Raw genomic sequence first — 15826 nt, forward strand, 5'->3', positions numbered from 1 at the left:
GAGACAGCTCCTAACACCACTCTTCTAACTTAAATAACTCTGTGTGCTTCACTGTCATCATTTGCAAAGGAACAGGAATTAAACTTGCTTTGCTAAAGCATGTGAACCTAACAGTATAGCGCCATACGTGTCCGGCGATTGCACGTGGTGGTGATTGTACTAGTCGCCTTTATCCGCAGGTTACCTAAGAAATGAGCAGATTTACGTTGCTTTATTAATTGATTGGTATTGTTATCCCTCCTCAGGCCATCCTCAAGTGACATTGTTAACGAGTGTTATTGAAGGCAGGGAGGAAAACGCTTTATCAGATGGTGAAACGTGCTAGTACAATTGTCCTCGCCCACCCCGGAGTCTGTTTTGTGTTGTGTAATAAAAAGTGCCTTGGAAGATGTAAGCATCTCAAAATATCAATTATTAGTATTTGAGGCTCTAGACATGTATCTTTTGTTAAGCTTAAACAAAAGGCCTTTTTAAGGAACATGTTGTGATAGTAAAGACAGATTGAAGGGGAAATGATAAGCCTAAAACCCAACGTCACTCGATCCCAAAATGGATTGGCCTTTCTCCAACCACTTTCTATCATGGACCAAATTTGGAGCTTCGCTGTACCTTCTTTTTCTCACCTCGACAATAAATTTCAAATCGAGACGAAATTTAGGGATATAAACTTGTGAGTTATTTCGATCCATGAAGGTCACAGTCAGAACTCGGTTGGTAAATAGGCACTCTCATTTCGGCGAGTTTTGTTATTTTAATTAGGCCAGGAGACTCTCCCTTCAGTACACCATTCATCTTTTCTAGCATTATTCGTGTAAACAGACTACAGCTAATCCAATCCCAGCTTTAGTACTGTGTGAATTATATCAATATCTCCAACGCGTGCTGTATTAGTTAATTACAATTCATCAGGCTCCACGCTTGCAGCTTTAGTTGAGAAGAATAAGAGTGAAGACTTGCCAAAATGCTAATGAGATTCACTCTGTCTTCCAGACGCCTCGTAGATATGTTTGGAGTTTGATTACACGTATTATACTTTGAATTTAATGAAACTGGTCAAATTTTTTAACATAATACATCTACTTCCCGTACCTTTTTTTACTTTTCAACCCTCTCCACTTGGTTTTAAGTATCCTTATCCACGCGCATGCGCAAAACAATGAGCTTTCAATAAAGATTCAGAATCGGGTTATTTTTTCAGAGTTGTAAATTAGTTTTTTAAAACAAAAAAATAATGTTTTTCGCCATGTTTCCATATGAATAGCACACATTTCTATTCTAGGTGCCAAACTTCAAAGGTAGCCCGGTAATCTTCCTGTAAATTAATTTAACAAACTTGAAATCTGGGTTGTACAAATGTTCAGCAAAGTTTAAATTGTACATTGTTCAGTGATATTGAATGGGAATAGCGTCGTGCTTATGAGTGAACGAATGTGTTTGACCTTGTGTAAAGAGAAGTACAAACTTCGAGACGTTTTCGTTAAAAATTTGTTTCCGATATTAACTAGATATCAGCTGGAAATCAATGGTTAACAATTTCAGGCTAAAATTATAAAACGTTTTAGATTGTTTATAAAAGTGTTAGTTATTCTCTACATAGTCCGTTGCCAGTCAATATACCAGCTTCATGATGCTACCTATTCTAAAAACAAACCACATTTACATTGGTCTCTCTTGATTATTCATGCATGAACCTTGTATCTCGTGGTAAATGTGGGGAATTTTTGAATGTCTTATTGTTCTTCATCTATTGTCCTGAAGTTTGCCCCTATCCCACGTGATGTACTCATATAAAGTCTACTCGCGTTGTCTTGCTCATTTCTGAAGCAAAGAGTCGAGGACACAACATCATCTTTCAGGTTAGTTTCCCGTGTGTTTTTTATTTTTCGTATTAACGATGATAATTAGCACTTTTAACACCGTAGAGCAACCTTTATTAACAGATCGTTGGTATAAAGGTGTATCACTTTTCAGTTTTCCAAAAAAAATTTCTTTTTCTTTTTTCTTTTTTGAAGAAAGTTTTGATTTTTGACAGACATTAGAACGATGAATTTTGTTATGAGTTTGGGGCAATTTGAATTCATTCCACGTCTTGTCATCTGTAAAGCTATGTAGTTTGCTGCAAAACTCGTACGAATTTAGTTTGCACAAAGATTGTCATCCACCAATGCTTTGGTTAACTCGCCATTTAACTCATTAGCCAATTATACTAAATCTCAGTTTTCTCGCATTACCCTTAACACTTCAGGTCCAACAATGGAAGAGATCTTCGAGCACAATCGAGGGCTGTATGCCGAACCGAACTTCTCATTCGAGGACACGTTTTGTCGTGAGATTACATCGTGTATGGAATATGAACAAGATTCGAATGCTAATATGCGCCACAAAGGAGGACAAGAAAGAATGTACAACATAGGCGAGGAAAACTCGAACGCCTGCGACGGACCAGAGAATATGTCACTAAATAGCAATACTTCAGAACAGTGCAGTATTCACGAACTGCAAACAATGAAACGAGGAACAATAATGGCAACCAAGGAAAATACTTCATTTGAGGACGAAATGCTACAGAGTTACACCGAGATATTTTCATACGATTCCAGTCCTTGTGAGGATAGCGGTTCTTGTGAGCAGTCCTCTGGTGGCACGTGGAGCAGTGCTGACGATGAAGTAAACAATGGCTTAGGTTGTCCACGTGTCCGTTTAGAACCCATGAAAAGAATTCGACGGCTTCGCGCCAACGATCGAGAACGCAGGCGAATGAGGTCACTGAACCGGGCGCTTGAAAGTCTTAAGAAATGCATTCCCGTGCCACAAAGCAAACGAAGGGTTACCAAGCTTGAGATTTTAAGGATCGCTTGTAGCTATATCAGATCGCTGTCTGACACTTTAAGGGGTGAAGCAACTGGAGCCGGCAACGCATTCAGGAAAAGGAATAGAACTGAAACTGTTGTGAATGGGTTTTCAGTGGCCCAGAGACTTGAGATCTTATCTAGTAAAGTAGCCACAGCTATTTGACTCAACCACCGCAAAACACTTTGACTTGTATATTTATTCAAAATGAGAGATATTAAGTCTCATCATTGTAATATATTGTAATTAATTTTTTTATAGTTTGCCTTGTATATAGAAAAAGAAGTCTTGCTTGACATTGTCATAATTAACGAAAATATATAGTGGCTTTGAATTAGATGTGTAAATTAGTTTTCTAGTATACGTTCGTACTAAATAATGTAAAAAAAGGTTGGGGTTTGATAACGAGCTAATCAGCAATACATCAGTTATTTTCCCAAATGTGTATTGTAATTCTTACCCAAACCAAAACGACTATTCACAGATGTGACAAATTATTTTTGTCGTCATCACGAATTCAAACAATGAAAGTGATTCATCAATAAAGCATTTTTTTTATTAAATAAAAATTCGTTTAGTTCAATGTAAACGAATAGATGAAGGCAAAGAAAACGACTCTACAGAGACAGGATTTTAAAACTGTACGAAAAGGTTTATTGACGTACCTTGTACGAAGCTTGTTATTTACAAAGGCTGGATCTTGGATGACGGTTCGTTTTTACAAAAGACGAATGATAAAGTACTGACATGAAAACAAGAGCGTTTATCTTGACCTTTTAAATTAGTTCTTTAAATCAATTGTTTGATTTGGTCTTGTGACTAAGGATAGATAATGTCTCCAAAACAAAAACAAAACGGTAATTTTGGAAGGGGCGTAATTTGAATGCCAACCTTAACCGAAAAAGCGTATAGCAAAATTTCTCAGAGATTTCATCCCTTCTCATAAATCCGTCCCATGCTTGAATAGTGTTTCAATCCTTAAATAACAATGTAGATTTTCAATTTCTAATAAGTTTTTGGAATAAAACTAAGTGATAAAAAGATCTTGGCTTTACGAGCTGATGGTAACTAGGACGCTTTGAGTTGGATCAATACAAAAGAGTTTTCACAACAGGGGAAGCCAATGAGACGCGTCTTTTAAGTTCAAAAACGGCCACTGTTTAGGAACGGTGAAGCTTTTGAATAGATGCTGGTAAAACACTGTGTATGTTGTCATTTGTATTATTTGTATCATTTGATTGTACGCCGTACCAAAATGGAGAACGTATTTGTACCTTATCTTATCTAAAATCGATTTAAGGTGATCTATTGAGGAAAATCGTTAACAATTCATTCAAAATTTATCCGTAAAAAAATATAAAGAGATTTCTCTTATTTTGAGGAATTGTTACTTTAATTTAACTTAATTTATTTCAATTGATATATATTAAAACCAGTAACCACTATTCATGAGTTTTACACAAAAAGAATAATTACTTCCCTTTTGTGAATGACACAGCTTTACTTACATCAAAACAGCATTGTAATTTCAACGAATCAGTTCGATATAGGTCGGTTTGTTTTTGATTAAAGCTACACTGCTACTAATACCAAAAAAATCATTGATACTCTGAAACAACCTCAGCTCTCGGCTGATTAAAGTTATAGAGCACGGCAAACTCACAGATCGAACCCTGAAACAACCTCTAGGCTGATCAAAGTCAGCACACAACTCACAATTGTAACTCGGTTCGAAGCGGTGTGTGGCGAACAAAAATAGGTCTCAAGTCTATGCATCTATTTAAGGACCTCTTGTAGAAAAGATAAATTTGGTTTAAAATAGAGTTAGGTTAATGGATGTTTAACAAGTCATTATATTGTCGAGGCTCGACGACGACACAATTTCTGAAAGCTATACACTAAATTCCTAATCTATATTTTAATGCTAAAACATAATTAAACTGTGGAAAAAAACTTCATATTGAGAACCATGCACTGCCGAATCTTAAAGTCGGAGTAAACTTTAACCAACTTTCTAGTTAGTTTTACACCGTGGTTAGAATAGAGTTATAACTTAGGTGACGTGGTATAATTCTCGGGTATAAATCATTGGATAAATGAATTCGAAAATCAAAGAAGAAAGATAGGATATTAATTTTCAGCAAACGCAAACGCAATAAAATTCTAAGGAGTTTGTGCAAAGGAAATTATAGGTTTGTTAAAATCTCATTAAAAGACAGTATTTTATTGCCACCTGTAAAATATACTCGATTAACTGACTTCATCATTCAAATCAATTATACTAGTTAAGAGCAGGGTCAGGGATTTTATGCACGCTTGGGATCTGGACCACATACTCCGAATCATTCCTTACAGAAGAGGGGGTCGGGATTGCAAGATTGAATCCGAGGATCAAGCAATTGTTTCTGGAATCCAAACGCTTTATTATATTTCAAGATTCGCGTATAAAAACTTTCTGTTTCAGGGATCAAAACAATTTGTGTACAAATTCAGAGTCAATCACGGAAATGTAAAACGTGGATTAGATTATAAATTGACTCTGAAAACGCTGTAATATTGGAGTATAAATTCCGTCAGTAATCCAATACTTGTCAATGACAAATTTTCGATCAGTTAAACAGCGGATACTTTTTAAACTCATTTGATAATTTGTCTTCTGAAAATTACTCCGATGACGGAAACGTCCGAAACGTTCTTATAGTTAGAAAACTTTTTAATGTGTTTTTTTTTAAACATTATTCCTTCTTATTCACTCTGTATTGCATTCAACACCAAACATTTAGAAATGATATTGGTCAAGTATAATCTATATGCATATATATCCCTTATACCTAATTCACACCAAGGCTTAAACATGTTTTAAAGTGGTTTAACTAAACAGGTTTGGAAAACTATCTACGAACACTGCACAATATCTGGTAAAATAATGTGTGTAAGCTATCCTTTGTCTTGCTCTGATAATATTTTAGAAAGTTTCATTATATTGTAGGCTTCTAGTTTCTCAATTTTTTCATAATGAAAACATAGTTTGACTAAACACGTTTAGGTGTATGGGGTATTAGACTACGAAGTTATTTAAAAGTTATATTAAATTACTAAGAAATAATCAGTCAAATACAACTAGTTGCATATTAGTATATCTATAGTGATATATATTACGTATCCTAACAAAATCATTGAAATTTCCTGTTTCTTTCAAGGGTAATGCTCGGAATAACCTTGTTGGGTATTTCTAGGTTATGTTTTTTCGGTCAAAATTATGGAAAATGAAATCATGGAATTATGCGGGAAAATGTAATCTTCAAATTCAAAACATTTCCAGTTGTATTTTATTTTATCGAACCTTGATACAACCTTCGGGCTTAGGCCCCGTCCACGCTATGCCGGATAAATTTGAATCCGAATTTTCAAACCAAAACCGAAAAAAAAGCTTTCCGTCCACACTAATACGACTAGCCGGCGTTTTCAAATTGTTCCACTCTGGAGACCGTATTCGAAAAAAAATCGTTTTCGGTGAATCGCCAGGACTACTGTGGACGGTAGGCCTAACCGAATAAGTAAAAATTCGGATTTAAATTTATCCGGCATTGGATGGGGCCTTACTCGGATCAAACTCAGGGCACAGCTAGACGGCGGCTCACAGATCGATTTGGAATTTAGCGTGTAAGGCTTTCAGAAAAAAAGGAGAAAAAAAAAAGAAGAAGAAGAAGAAGAAGAAGAATACCGACGGGGGAACCCAAAGCAAAACAATTATGAATTATCAGTTTTAAATTCCTTTCCAGCAAACACTAGAGCAGGACAGAGTAATTTGAATTTAGATAATACAAGCAGTGGGTTGTTTGGTTTTTTTGTTCAAATGATAACACACACCTGTTTAGTGACTTTTCACTCCGATTCAGATTTTTTGTGCGTCACAGCAGGAGTGAACGTGTTCGTTATCAATCAAAAACAAACGAATCTTTATAGTGCCATTGATTGAGACGCTCGATTAGCTTTCGTAGAAACAAGCTCGCGGCTATATCTCGTGGAGATCCAACCAGTCGAATATCAAGTACCAATCAAACAGATCATCAAAGAAAAGAAGCATTCAGTATCAATGGAGGTTATAACCTATTCATAAAAAAAACATTACTGTTTTAAATTCTCGGGCAATTGAGGTTACATCAACGCTAGTCAAGTACTCCAGACGGGAACACAAACACCTAAATTGGCTCCTTTGTATTCTGTCAGATCTCGAAAGCACTTCACAGTGGGACTTCTGAAGTAGCTCCTTTGATCTTATCACTGGCTACAAGCTCGCTAACAAAAGATGCTTTTTCATGACGGATTAGAGAATAGGAGAGAAGGTGTGAAGCTACTTGAACGTAGTGTATTTGAACCGTATTTGATCTGAGAACAATTATGTCGACTCACGATGGCTTATAAAGCACGATCTTTTACGTATAGTCGCAATCGTGAGCGCGCGGTCTACTGTGCTTCGCCTTTTGTTTCCCTTAATATTGGTAGTGGACGAACAAATTAACTAATGGTTAACTAAAGGTTTACGATATTCAAAATATTATTTTATCAGTACGGAATTCTCACCTTTATAAATGCTGATTTTTACGAAGAAGAAAACCGGAAAATTAACCCGGAAAAAAAGCCATTCTCGCGGTAAGGGACGGAGAGGGCAAAGCTATGTTGGCCTTTTTTTCGCTTTTACACACTTATACTAAGGCAATATTCTATGCACGAGACTCTTAACTCATTTGTTGATTAGGAAGGAAACCCGTAGAAAAGCTAGCCCCTCTAATCGAGGCCGAGAGTAGATATCAAACAAACTCTGTTTACTCACGCATAAGAACATGCGTAATAGGTAAATTACGAGCCAGCTCATTTTTTATGCGCTCATTTTTATGCGCTTTTTATTGGCACTCTTCTTCATTCGTTTCATACCAGGCTCGTAATTTACCTATTACGCATGTTCTTATATAATTTTCGAGCCCATCCCACACGGCTTACCGCCTCATCTGTTTATTCACATGTGGCCTCCGCAGGAATAGTGAAAAAAATCGTGACCCGACCTGCAGGACCTCTTAGTGGTAAAAGAGGGTCCTGAATGGGCAGCCCAGCCCCCATTAGACCAAATCCCATAGTCCCAGCCTGTCTTTTCCTTAAATCTCAAACCCATTCCAATTTTTTGATTGTTTTGGTTGTGAATCTCTAGTGCATAAAATCCTATTTTCCAAGCCCCCAAAAGGCGAATCTCAGCTCCAATTTGACCCCTACCGGACCGTCAGAAGGCAGACGTTTTATCTCTTTCATTTCAGCCAGCTCTCATTACTTAATCATCAAGTTATTATGACCAGCATCTCAAAACACTTTGATATTCTATGAGCTATTAGCCAGGTCTTGGTAATAATATATTTTAGTAGGCGTTTTATATGGTCTAGTCCTTTTAAGATACCTGGTCTTAATAGACGCGTCCTATATCGATAAATAACGTCTGAATTAGAGAGGTTATTGTATGAGTGGGAAACTTACTATATACTGAATTACAGTACGTACATGGTACGACATGCTGTAACAATGAAATGGATTGCCATAGAATGGTTATTTTATCATTTACTCACTCACTCACTCATGATCACTCACTCACTTCTTCCTTCCTTCCTTCCTTCCTTCCTTCCTTCCTTCCTTCCTTCCTTCCTTCCTTCCTTCCTTCCGCATTCATTCATTCTTAAAATTTTAGCACTCCTTTTAAAAATGCCTAAAATACCCTGTCATATTTCGTATCCTTTTAATTAGACGTCACTTATACGAAGGATACCCTTATACTTTCATTATTGTCTTAAAACGTGCTTTACTAAATCCTCGGATATTAATTCTACTAGAGCAGATAAGCAGCAGCTATTTGCTTAAGGATTAAAACAGAACAAAAAAAGATTTCTCTTCATCCTGTCATTATTTGATGACAGCGCGTGGTGTGTAGAGAGGCAACACTGTGTTTATCATTTGTTATAATACACCCAATCTAGAGCTATTTGCTTATCAATTTAGAAGCATATGCAGCGATTGAAGAATTAAAACATAAAGGCGGCGTTGGTTAAGGTGCTGTCATAAAGAATATTGTTCTTGTAACATGTTTGCACTGAGAAGACTGAATTTAAAGAAATCGTCTATGTTGATCTTCTATTAGAACGAGGACACTCGAAATAACCTTAAACTCTTCGACGAGTTTTTGTCACTTTATCGAGATGTATACCCTGTAAATCATCTCTTGAGACAGTCGATTGGAAATAAGCCGGATTTAATTTAAAGAAAGATTTTTTTGCGCCTGGATAGTCCTTAAACATGCGAATTATGTTTTACAAGCAAATTTTTCTCGGGAAAAAATTCCCGGCAGGATTTAATTTGATAACTCGGTGTATTTAAATTCAATATTTTAGAGGGTTTGAAAACTAAGTAAGAAATTAGACATTTGAAATAATCAGCTGGAAAAACAAAAAAACAAAAACAAAACAAAAAACAAAAAAAAACAAAACAAACAAACAAACTCAAAGCGTTCACAGTTCGACGTGTCTTCAATGCTAGAGATTTGTTGGAAAAACTACTTTTTTAAATATCAGTGTTTAAAGGAATAAATCCGGTCTTTTTTGGTCGTCCTTTAATTTCGTAAGCGATTTTTAGCTTTTGTTTTTTTGTTTCATTTTGTTTGTTTTTTAAAACGTATAGTATCAAAACATCAAAACTTTCAGCATATTCAGTTTAATATTGAATCTTCAGTCTTACTTTCTTTCATTCTTTTCCCTTCTTTCTTTCTTCCTTCTTTCTGTCTTTTCACTATTCTTCTAACACCGTATCAAACTATCAAGTTACTTTAATTTTCAAAACTTTACCATTATCTTTTCGAATGATTGTTTTCACCGAAGAGTTGTTTATCGTACTTCAATCTTCGCAAAAATTAATCTGCTTCTTTTCCACTAGTTCAATGATATTTTTGACGTCAATTTTGTGAACTGCCTTGGTGTCGTTGCTTCCATTCAGGCTCGTAGGAAAGAATTTGAGAACGAAGTAGACATCACTGCACAAGTGAATACATATTTAGTTTTCCAACTATATGAAACCCAAGATTCTTAGCAGTCTTGGCATCTTACCGATCGTTCTTCTGTTTCTGGCCATACAAAATTCACTTGAATTTATCACCATTCGAATATGTACCAAATCTTGATTGGTTGTTCAACTGTAAAAGAACCGCGTGTAAATAGCAGTGTGAGCGTGCGCAGTGCAATGCAGAAATTTATAAATCTAGTCCTAGTAAATAATGGGTTGAACTTGCAGCTGCGCAGTGCAAATATTCTCAAATCACCTACGAACAACGGTGTGAGCATGAGCACAGTTTTTCATTAGCAACCATTGATTCATAAATATGGCAGGTCGAATCTTTTTGGGAAGGAAACAATGAAAACATTGGAAAGAAAAATGTTAAAAACCAAAATCAAAAAGTCGTCAAAAGGAAAAAAATCGGCTTTTGCAAAATGTTAGAATTTGTGTGAGCGATTTGCGATTTAAGATTACGATTTTGGCTTTCATATTGATAAATGAATACTTGAGTATTATTTTGTTTATACTCTTCCTATGATTTTTGTTTAATGATTTAGAACCACCAAAGTGCAAAGTGTCTATAAATGTGTCTTCGAGGTTTTATCCCCGCTTTTCATTTTTAACTCCTGCAACAAAGAAGTTTGTCTTCTAAGTTCTTCATCCCTTGGATGAACGTTGTCTGTTATCTTCCTTGTGGCAATATATCTTTTGAGAATATCCTTGAGTTTACGATGTCTCTTGGATTCGCCGCTACTTTGACCACTCTCCTAAAAAAGGGAAGTAAAAGATTTGAAACACGGCAAGAATAGACCCAACCACTATTTTTTCGTTTCAGCGGGCACGTGTCATTCTCTTGAGTTGTTTCCTTTGTTTAACAGTAACTTTTGAGAAGATACATATAAGCCCATATATAGACACATACGCCACCCTTGATTTCACAGATTTTAGTCTTGGCTTACCTCCAGCTCATGCTCAAATCCATCAGTAATGTCAACATCAAAAGTCTCCTAAAAAAGATAGATTGAATAATTTTTAATGAAAAGATTTATCATTAGAAAGCTACAGGATCATTGGCTTAAAGTGCCCCTAATGCCTGATTACAGACCAATTTAGAACAAATCCTCACATTGTCATAAACGCGTTCTTCAATTTTTTTTCGTTTCAAACGAATTCCTGCCTGCTTCTTTACGGCACGAAAAAGTTGGCAAAATTCTCGTGTCCACTCTCTCTCGAAATTTTAGTACCGCGTTCGAGGAGCCTGTAAAATTGTATAGATTTACGTCATCGGGGTGATACACCTTTTTTTTTGTGGGTCAAGAGTGCTGTTTTTAAAAACATTTTAAAAGAAAAATGCCGAAATATTGAGCTTTTACTTATTGTACGAGTGAATCCAACTTGGAAGAATGCGCAAGTCTTTCACTTTTGGAACGTATCACCTCGTTGACGTAATCGCACTAGTTCCCCGCACGAGCGGTCCTTATATGAAAAGGCGCGTTTTCAAAACTCACTTAAAAATCAGGAATGCATCCAATTTCGAAACATTTTTGGATTTTCGCATTTTTGTGAATACATCTTTAACTTACTTAAGGTCTGTGATTAGGCATTAGGGGCACTTTAAGGTAGAGGAAGAAAACCAAGGAGCCCTTGCTCCCTAAAACTCGGGGCTCCGATTTTATCGTTTCATTTGACAACAAATTTTGAAATGTTTAAGAAAATTACCTGAAGAACAGAAAAATCGTTTACGAATAACCTGGAAATTGTTTCTTCAGGTTTTACACTTATGGGTTCCTGTGAATTTGGCGAGACCTTTTGCGCTAAAACGCGCGCGCCCGCGGCATTTAGTTCTGTGACTTTTTAAATTTTGCACTGATGATGTTCCTATACGTGGGTTTGGCGGGAAATTTCATGCCAAACCTTGCACACTTCCTAAACACTATTAGCTACATACGCCATTGTGGTTGCTAATCATGTAGTTTTGTACACTTTCTTACCTTTTCACATGATTTAACCATTCGTTTTATTATTTGTTGGTACAAATAATGAACATTAGGAATGAGGTTGAGAGGTGGCGGTAGAATACTACCCTTCTCCACCCAGAACATCCACAGGCTAGTTCGTGACACTTTCCACTTCTTGGTGGCGTTACTCTGTTAAAATATAACCAAAAGACAAATAAGACCTACGAGCAATAGACCCCTTGCAGTATGTCAGAATGCAGCTCAATTTGGAGGACATAACAATAGGTTTCCAATTCTCTTGAGATTGAAATTCTTTTGTTTTGTCCTCCAAATTGAGCTCCTTTGACGTCGAGATCACATGCAAGGGGTCTTTAAGAGCTTTTAAGCTGAGACCTATCATTTCGGTCCAAACGCTAAAATAAAGCGTAAAACTTCCTCGATGTTGTAATCTTCACCTGAAACAATTAGAATTTTGGACAACAAATCTTGTCATGAAGAACTTAAATAAGAAAAACTTTAAAGATTCTTTATACTGATTTTTGTTTTGGACCCGGAAGTGGATTTTACACTATGATATGATATATATTTACATCACAACCATCATGATTGCAAAGATATATCTTACCGCGATTTCATCAAAAGATCTCGTCATCATCGCTATAAGCATATTGATAGCCACGATGACAGCAAGAACCTGAAAAACCCCAAACAGAAGTTCTCCGGTTTCCTTGGTGATGGCGAAGTTCTCGTCTTTGGTGCTGAAATTCTGTAGATCTGTTAGTCCGAAGAGCGACCAGAACAAACCGTAGAGCCCTGTTCCAACACTGGAAGATTGACAAGCAAATGATAAAGGTTAGGTGGACGCACACACTACGACATGCCGTAACATTGAAATGGCTTCCCATGAGAATGGTTATCGTATGAGTGGGAAACAATACAATACTGACTTACAGCACGTACACGGTACGACATGCCGTGACATTGAAATGGCTTCCCATTTTCTTCTAGTTAAGATACGGTACGGCTACGAATTTGCCGTATCTTTTTCCACATACAAAAAGTGCTTGATCTATCAGTAATTATTATCATTTAGCCATTATTATTAGACATTATCATTAGGGTGTCTGTGTAGGGGAGGGGAGGGGAATGGAATGAATATTCATAATAATTCTTACTCTGAAAACTTGTGCTCTGTTTCAGAATTTGTACTGTTCAATGCCCTCCTTTGTTTGGTCATATACATCTGTGTACTGATGTAGTGGGAGTACAGCTTCCTTAAGCTCAAACCAAAAGCCAAAAATATCAAGACAAAAAACACCATGAATTTGAAGACATCCAGGATAAGATGGTACAAAGAAAGCTGTAATGGACCAAGTATGTCGTTAGCTTGAAAAGCGCCTGAAAGACGAATGAAACTCAATACCATTCCAATAGAAAACAAGCTGTTGGAGAGCAAGATGACCTGGTACCAAGAGGAGAAACCGAAGCCTTTTATGGGATCTAGAACAGCCCAGTTGCCTGTTATGCCGTACGCAATCAGCCTCAGTGAGTAGGAGCCCACGAAGAATGCCATCATTAGGAAAGTCACCGCGTTCCACCACTGCCCGAAGTAACGCCTCTTTCCTTGGATCCATAGTTCCTTGAATTCTTGAAAGATCATTCCCATAATCCAGACTAGAATGATCCAATCTACACGGAAAAGAATCAAAGGAACTGAATCAGATACACACACACATAAACACATCCGTCGATCTTGCAAATACCAACTAGAGGTTTAACCTATAGAAGGTTCATAGTGGATCTATAGGAGATTACGTTTGGAGACTGAGGGAGTTCGAGGGAGAAGTCAATTCAGAACCAGAAATCTTTCCAAATCTTAGAATGCGCCGCTGAGTTGCTACTAAATGGGTATATGACAAATAGAAGTCAAAAGAGCTTATTTTTTATTCTTCATTTCATACTTTCTTTCTTTTTTCCCTCCTTCCTTCCTCCCCTCCATCCATCCATCCATCCATCCATCCATCCATCCGTACATCCGTCCATTCATCAGTCCCTCCCTCCCTCCCTTCCTCCCTTCCTCCCTTCCTCCCTCCCTCCCTTCCTCCCTCCCTCCCTCCCTCTCTCCATCCACCCATCCACCCACCCGTCCTTCCGTCCGTCCGTCCATCCTTCTTTCTTCCCATCGTTCAGACATCCATTTACTGATACTGCTTACTATTGCCTATCCAGAACACTTGCCATAAACTCATACCCAAGCTTACCTGGAATCGATGGCTTCATTATCTCTTTATCAAACGTGTCTTGGAAAGCTGACAGAATAAGCAAGGCAACAAAAAACAACGTCGACCAAAAATGATTCATAAACTTGATCATCGGATTCCCCAGGAGTTTGGAAATTCTCGTAGGTGCATTCTCAACATCCCGGCCCGCACAGCTGGTTACGCCCCAACAGGTATAATGCGCAATATACACTATAATGACGCACCCAAAATAACTCTCATTCAATCAACCTTAAAACTCTTTCATTTAAATTGATTTACTATTGAAAAAATTAGATATCTTGAAATTATTGCTAGTAAAATATTTACCTGGATTGTTTGATTAAAACTTGGTTCAACCTGAAGATCTCAAACAGCGGGTTGACGCTAGTCTTCTCGTGAATAAACATGTAGCAGATATAGAGAGGGTTAGCCTTTGCCTGATACGTGTTGATCTTAAACAGCACCTTGTGTTCTTTAGGGAAGGAATTTCTCGGGTGTTTAGACTTCATACGTATTCCAAATGTATTGGTAATTTTTACCAAGTCAATGTTCAGGTTATTTTTACTTTTTTCCCCGGTTTCCTCGTCTTCCAGCTCTTCTATTTTATATCCCTCAGCGATAAAGTACTCCACGATGTCATAGTAGTTTAGCTGTAGCGCCATCATCAGTGGAGTGATAAAACCCTCGCGTTTCGTCTGTGCTGGACCTACATCATCCTCATCGAAGCTGTTCTTGACGATCTTCACAATGACTTTAACGCATTTATACGCGTTCATTCTAACAGCTGTGAAAAGCGAACCACCAACTTTGGCTCCATTTCCGAACAAAATTTCAAGAACTTTATCGTTATCATTTTCAATAGCTGTTCTTACGAGAAGATTAGTGTATTGCCTGTTTTCTTGAAGATCTATTTTTCTCTCTTTCAAAATACTACTGATATCTTCGGCGTTTTCTTCAAAGACAGCCTGGTATAATTCTTCCCGTATTGGATTCTTGGAGAGAATTTCAATGTATTCGAACTCGGCCAAGGTTTTTGTACGCGATCTTAAATCTGCTGCCATCTTCTGACTCTGAAACCACCCAACGCCCAAACAACTTGGACATACACTGAGTTCGTTTGCTAGTGAGTGTGGTTCGAAGCTTGGCCAATTCTGTTGACTCTTATCGTGACTTTACTATTCCCACGAAATGCATGATTAAAGAGCTAAGATTAAAGAGCTAGCTCGGTCGGGCATAACTAATTCTGTATTATACTGTATTGTACTGATTCGTGCGTGACCTTAATGCACGCTTGATAAAGCGCTGTTCAAAACTCTTACTCACACACCGTGAAACAAAATTTCTCATGCTAACGTAAAAATATTTACATGGATTAAGTAAAGCCTCTCTAGCACTTTAAAATAATAGAAAAAAATATTAGCGCGATTAATATAAATTTGATTTTTTTTTTACTCTAAGCGTTAGTGCAGGCAAAATCTTCCAAAAAATAGAGGCAGCCATGTTAGACGACGCTGTTTAATAAGATAGGTAATTTGTAATCATTCCTTAAGAGGGGGAGAAAATTATATATAGGATATCACTAAGAAAACAAAACTTGTACGATGAACTATAACTTTATTAACGAAATTCATAAGAAGAAACATTTAGAAAAAAAAAACTTTTCCGATGAATTTG

At 37.0% G+C, this 15826-nt stretch overlaps 2 protein-coding genes across 2 annotated transcripts; one reads left to right on the top strand and one right to left on the bottom strand.

Moving 5' to 3' along the window:
* Positions 1 to 2253: 2253 nt before the first annotated feature.
* On the top strand, positions 2254 to 3083 carry LOC116290424 (uncharacterized). Its single transcript, XM_031697452.2, has one exon. The coding sequence runs from the start codon at positions 2254 to 2256 to the stop codon at positions 3013 to 3015; it is 762 nt and encodes a 253-aa protein (XP_031553312.1). The 3' UTR covers positions 3016 to 3083.
* A 6498-nt stretch (positions 3084 to 9581) lies between these two features.
* LOC116290433 (short transient receptor potential channel 4) lies at positions 9582 to 15328 on the bottom strand. The gene is made up of 7 exons (XM_089028715.1): positions 14480 to 15328; positions 14153 to 14397; positions 13067 to 13580; positions 12517 to 12715; positions 11925 to 12080; positions 10893 to 10940; positions 9582 to 10700 (listed from the first exon to the last, which is right to left on the bottom strand). The coding sequence occupies exons 1-7, from the start codon at positions 15211 to 15213 to the stop codon at positions 10512 to 10514; spliced, it is 2085 nt and encodes a 694-aa protein (XP_088884841.1). The 5' UTR covers positions 15214 to 15328; the 3' UTR covers positions 9582 to 10511.
* Between the last annotated feature and the right edge of the window lie 498 nt (positions 15329 to 15826).

The sequence above is a fragment of the Actinia tenebrosa genome, unplaced genomic scaffold (assembly GCF_029948245.1).
Source record: "Actinia tenebrosa isolate PJP-AT-01 unplaced genomic scaffold, QUT_ActTen_1.0 PGA_scaffold13__45_contigs__length_12533684, whole genome shotgun sequence".
NCBI classification, from domain to species: Eukaryota; Metazoa; Cnidaria; class Anthozoa; order Actiniaria; family Actiniidae; genus Actinia; species Actinia tenebrosa.

Bases quoted from the DNA above. Each gene is read 5' to 3' on its own strand.
- LOC116290424 (XM_031697452.2), top strand. From the start codon at position 2,254: ATGGAAGAGATCTTCGAGCACAATCGAGGGCTGTATGCCGAACCGAAC.
- LOC116290433 (XM_089028715.1), bottom strand. From the start codon at position 15,213: ATGGCAGCAGATTTAAGATCGCGTACAAAAACCTTGGCCGAGTTCGAA. The intron at 12,081-12,516 runs GTAAGATATATC...ATATTTTAACAG, and splicing joins GATCTTTTGATGAAATCGCG to AGTAACGCCACCAAGAAGTG. The intron at 10,701-10,892 runs GTAAGCCAAGAC...TCCCTTTTTTAG, and splicing joins GATTTGAGCATGAGCTGGAG to GAGAGTGGTCAAAGTAGCGG.